This window comes from Ursus maritimus, unplaced genomic scaffold, assembly GCF_017311325.1.
Source record: "Ursus maritimus isolate PB19 unplaced genomic scaffold, ASM1731132v1 scaffold_24, whole genome shotgun sequence".
Taxonomy (NCBI): Eukaryota; Metazoa; Chordata; class Mammalia; order Carnivora; family Ursidae; genus Ursus; species Ursus maritimus.
Genome location: NW_024424897.1, coordinates 17,707,116 through 17,712,501, shown reverse-complemented (window position 1 = coordinate 17,712,501; position 5,386 = coordinate 17,707,116). Strand labels below are relative to the sequence as shown.

Genomic DNA, 5,386 nt, shown 5'->3' with positions numbered 1-5,386 from the left:
CCCCCCCCCCACAGGTGCCGGCCAGGGACGTCCCCGCGGGGGGTGCCCCCGGGTCTAGGGGCTGTACTTCCCTCGGCCCGCGGCCCCCACGGGGCCAGGACCGGGCTCCCCAGACGCGGGAGGCCGCGTCGCCACCAGGGGCTCTGGCTCGGCCCGCGGGTCCCCAAGGTCGGGTCCTCCCTCCCGCCACCCCGGCACGCGGCAGGATATTGGTCGAGGCGCTCACGCTGGCTCATGGCGTCGAGGCGCGCGCGCAGCTTGGCGAGGCCGCGCACCCAGCACTGCGCCTCCTCGGCCGTGGCGGCCGCCAGGTCCAAGTTCTTGCGGCGGCCCTTGAAGGCGATGGTGAGGCAGCGTGCCGGCGGGAAGGCGCCCCCGAAGCGCCGCAGGCCCTCGGACTGGTGGCCCTCGCGGACGGCCTCGATGTGCTGCACGAAGACTGCGGGGGTGGGGGTGCCGGGGACGGGTCAGGGTCGGGGCCGCTGTCCCCGGGCCGCTGTCGCCACAGCCCGCCCCGCGCCCGCGCGCCCCGGCTCACAGATGTGCTGCGACGGCGCGCGCGGGATGCGCCGCTGGAACCACACGCTCAGGCCGTCCTCCTGCAGCCGGTACAGCCGCTCCTTGTGCCACGTCCGCGAGCGGATCTTGCAGAGCCGGGAGCCCCGCAGCATGGCGCGCACGTCCTCGTCCTCCGTCAGGCCTGCGGGGGCGGGAGGCCGGAGGGCGTCGGGGCTGGCCTTGCCCCTCGCCCCCTCCACCCTCTTCCCAGCTGCCAGCCCTCACCGGCCACCCTTCCTCTCCTTAGCGCAACAGGTCCCCGGTCCTGGATTTGGCCTTAGGCTCCTCAGCCCCAAGGCCTCGCTTGGTGTGTCCCACCCAAGCCCTGCCTGGGGAGGGCGCCAGGACCTCCGGTCTTGGTCAAGGAGCTGCCTCCAGAGGCCCTTAGAGCAAAGCGATCCCTCAAGCGGCTCAGGGCACTGAGGCCCCCCTAAAGGTCACCCTCTGACACTCCCTTCCATCCAGGTCTTCAGACCTCAAGACCAGAATCTGCCACCAACAGCCTTTTCCGTTGCTGTGAAACCCTGACATCAAGCAGGGAGTCTCACTATCTAACCTAAATCTCTCTTGCTGCAATCCGAGCTGCTCACCTCTGCTTTCTCCAAGACAAGGGAGGACAGCAGAGGCCACTCTGGCTCCAGGGTCACAGGCCAAGGATTCCAGGACCAGCCCTGCCAAAGCCAGCCTGGGGCTGATATCCAGGTGTCCTCTTTGTGTCCAGCTGAAAGCACGGTCTCCTGTGACACCTGGCACTCCCCCGTGCCCAGCCACTATCACGATCCCACCTAACCCCACATCTGCTCTCCACAGTGCCCACCTTCCTTAGTAAGAAGAAATGCTTTCAAAACCTCTACCGCATGCCAGCCCCTACCCGTGAACACACGAGAAAACAAGTACAGACAAGCTTAAGGAACTTGCTAGAATGGCATGGCTACAAAGTGGCCGAACCCTGGCAGGCAGGCTCCAGCACCTGTACCCATGGCCATGACACCGAACCCTTCGGCTCCTCTGTCTCTTCCCCTTGCTCTCATGGTGGGGGGGGGGGTGCAGAATTTAAGTTTAGGGGTCTGGGGAGGCAAATCCCAACTCCGTCACTTCTGAGTCACAGGCCCTTGGTGGCAGTAACCCGAGACTGCCCTGGGCCCTATGTGAAGACCGCAGGAGCACGCGCGACAAAATCCAAACTTCAGTGAAGATGCCACCTGTCCTGGTGGTGCTGCCTTCTGCTCTCCTTTGTCACGCTGCAGGTCAATACCAGAGGTTTGTAAGCCAGGGACAACAGAAAGAGTGGGAACCCGGCAAACTGGAGGATCCATGCCCTTTGGAAGGAGGAGGGCAGCCAGGAGCAAATGAGGGCCCAGAGTTTCCAGAGAACAGGAAGCTGGATTTCTATGTGAAGACTTCCGATTTTTCAATGTTGGCAACTAAATCAAATTGAAACAAAACCCTCCCGAAAACACCACTGTGTGGGCCAAATGAAACAGGACAGTGGGTGTCTCTTCCTCCCTTTATTTTAACAAGCCGCCAGTATTGGGTTTGGCGTTAGGCTTTGTGGCCCCAAGTCCCCTGTTTGTTGTGAACTCTGACCTATGGAACCAAGTCTAAATCCCTGGGCCTTATTTCATTCTCTCTGGGAGCCGTTGTAGGATCCTTCTTATTTCTCTTCCTCACACAGGACTCCTTCAAGGACCAGCTCACACACCATCTCCTCCAGGAAGCCTTCCTTGATTTGTCCTCAAATGGGCATTCTCCCTCCCTGATCACCAACAGCACTTTTTACCGTAACTACAACACCCCACCTAAATTGTAATTTTGGCAAACTTTAATAAACCCAAGGACAGGGACAAAGTCTTATATCCACACCTCAGTGCTCATCCCAGAGCCAGGTTCGCAGGCAGGGTTTTCCGATCGGGGAGGACGAGCCCCATCAGCAGATGTACTGACAACTGGGGAAGTAAGCACACTGTACCCCCAGCCCTACCCTATCTGTCCTTTCCTTGTGGACCAGGGTTTCTGAACCTCGGCTGTGCTCAGAATCACCTGGAGAAGGTTGCAAACCCCACAGCCCAGAGAGTCCCGTCCAGGAGGTTTGGGTTGGGACTTGGGTATCGATGTGTAAAAACCTCCGCTGTGACTTCAGGGGTGATCGTGATCGAAAATCAGGGTCTCGGGGCCAGGAGGAGAGACCTGCCATCCGGAGGAGCCTCAGGCCCCCTTGGAGCTAGCCTGTGCCTCTAATGGCTCCAAAGGGACTCTCAGGATTCAGACCGGCCTCCTGGGTCAGCGCCCATTCAGTGCCCCCTGGCTAGGAAGGGGAGGTGGAACCCTCCTCTTTCCAGACAAAGAGCTAGAACGTGGCACGCACCAGGCCAAGAGACTCACCAGACCCTCAGTCCTCCGCACCCACATCTGGGCAACTTCTGAACTCCCTCAGCTGGAGAAGCAATGGGTTGGGGGGCAGAACATTCGGGGTTACCTGCAGTGCCACTGCATGCCCACCCCTCCTCTGCCTCCTCAGTTGTGGGAAAGGAACCCGTTGTTCCCATGACAACCAGGCTCTGCATCCGGGGCCACCTCCCCTGACCCTGCCAGCCCTCTGTTGCCAAGCCCGTAGCTGGGGAGGGTGGGGGGAGAAGGGGGGCTGACGAATGACTAAGGCCGGAAATGGAGGTGAGTCACCGAGGGCCTGCTTTGTCCAGAGTCTTCTGCAAACAGGACATCGACGGGGAGCCTGAACTTCTGCTCAGCCCCCCCCACCCCGGGACAGGTTCCCATGTTGAGGGGGCCCATGCCCCTGATCCTTAGCTCCCCAGGAGCCTGTTGGGGGAAAGGGTGACATTCCAGTCTGCCCGCCCAACTGGCACTGGCCTCTGGATCGCACTGCTCCTTGGACTACACTGCCTCCCACACACACATCCATTGGAAAAGCCAAACAGAATGAGAGTTCAATACCAGGCTGAGCCAGGTGCTGAGTCCCTGGGCAGGTGACACTATTTCCCCATTGCTTCAGCTTCTGAGCCCTGGGGTAGGGAAGGGATTAGGGTTCCAGACAGGAAGGGCGGGACCAATTGAGGTAAGGGGGTGAGGTCTGGAGGAGGGCCCAGGCCCTGGGCAGTGGTGCTGGGAGGCACCTGGCTCTCTGCCCAGGCACCCAGTCACCATTTATAGGTCCTGCCAGGGCCCAAACCCACAGATGCTTCCTCAACCGCATTCCGACCTGCTTGCAGCAGGTGTGCAAGCTGTCCGCCTCTTGTGCTTTCTGTGGGTTCTCTATCTAAACGTCTCTGCCTTGAACGTGGAGCTGGGCTGGGCCAGTGCTGGGGCCACCTTGACTGAACAGAGGGGCAACGATCATGAAACAGCAGCAGTAAAACTGAGGATGAACCAAAGGCAAAAGATAGAAACCACCCACATGTCCATCAACAGATGAATGGAGAAGCAAAAGCGGGTATAGACCTACAGTAGAATATTATTCAGCCGTGAAGAGGCGGGATCTTTGGTCTAGGCTACATGAATGAACCTTGACAACATTTTGCTAAGCGAAATAAAGCCAGTCGTAAAAGGACAGATAATTGTATGATTCCATTTATATGCAGTGTCTAGAGTAGTCAAATTCATCGGGACCGATTATATGCCCCATACACCTCAATAAAAAAAAATTCAGAGACAGCGTGTAATTAGAGGTTACCAGGGCCTACGGGAAGGGAGGAACAGGCAAATTACTGGTTATTGGCTACAGAGGGGTTGTTGTTTGTTTGTTTAGGGTAATGGAAAAGTTTTGGAACTAGCCCAACATTGTGGATGCATAGCACTGTGCGTGTAATTAATGCCACCGAATCAGCCACTGCCAGAGGGTGAGAATGGCCAATTTCATGATATGTATATATATTTTTTACCACAACTTAAAAATTAGTAACATAATAGTCCAGAAACCACAGTCTGCTTTAAACGGGTGAACTGTATGATATATGAATTAATATCTCAATAAAGCTGTTCGAGAGGCACAGGGCAGCTAACCTATCCAGGGTCCTGGGTCTGCAGGTGGTGGGGCCAGAATGCATTGAGAGTTGGGGGTGCCTAACCCCCCAAAGGGCTGTGTGGGGCTCAAATGAGCTAACGGGCAGGTGCGCTCAGGGTAGGGCCTGGCCCACAGCGGGCACTCACTGAACTATGATAAAGCGAGGTAGCGGTCCAGGAAGACGGTCCCAGGTATTCCCACGCACCTGTCCTCATCAGTCTTGGGGTCTCCAGCTGGGCCCTCCTCCAGCCCCGTTCAGTGTCGTCTGCTGGGGCTCAGACAGCTTCTCTAGGCCAACTTCTTTTCTCAGCCCCCAGAGACGGGCTGGGGGAGGAGAGGAATGGACAGCCCAGTTTCCCCACTATCACCTTCAGCCTGGGCGGTTTGGTCTGTGTGTGGTCTGAGGCCTGAGCAGTTCTGTGTTGGTGGCCAAGGCCGGGGGCAGGAGGCCGTTTCAGTGGCAGAGCTGGAAGGGCCATGGGGAGGCCAGGTCCATCTCTGATCCTCAACCCCCCTTCCCTTTTCATAGATGGGCCACTGGAATTATGAGAGGGCAAGCTGCGTGTGCTGACAATAGCGTGGGTCCCCCAAGCCCAGGAAGGATGCTGGGCCGTGTGGTGGGTGGGCAGAGGCCAGAGGTGGCCAGCAGTGGGGGCTAGGGTGGGTATGCCACGTGGTTACCACGAGTGTAGAAAGCAGGGCGTGAAGCAAGTCTCAAGCAAGGGTGTGTGTAGGGGGTGTGTGCACATAGGGTGGGTGCGCTGGTGTGTGTGTGTGTGTGTGTGTGTGTGTGTGTGTGTGTGTGTGTGT

General features: G+C 58.2%; 1 protein-coding gene across 3 annotated transcripts in view; it reads right to left on the bottom strand.

Annotated features, from left to right (window-relative positions):
- PLCD3 (phospholipase C delta 3) overlaps positions 1-5,386 on the bottom strand; it is an 18,025-nt gene that overhangs the window by 8,414 nt on the left and 4,225 nt on the right. For all 3 annotated transcript variants that reach the window (XM_040640492.1, XM_040640494.1, XM_040640493.1), the window contains exons 2-3: positions 539-700; positions 211-439 (exon numbers count right to left, since the gene is read on the bottom strand). In XM_040640492.1, coding sequence (XP_040496426.1) covers positions 211-439; positions 539-700 — 391 coding nt within the window. The remainder of the gene's footprint in view (positions 1-210; positions 440-538; positions 701-5,386) is intronic.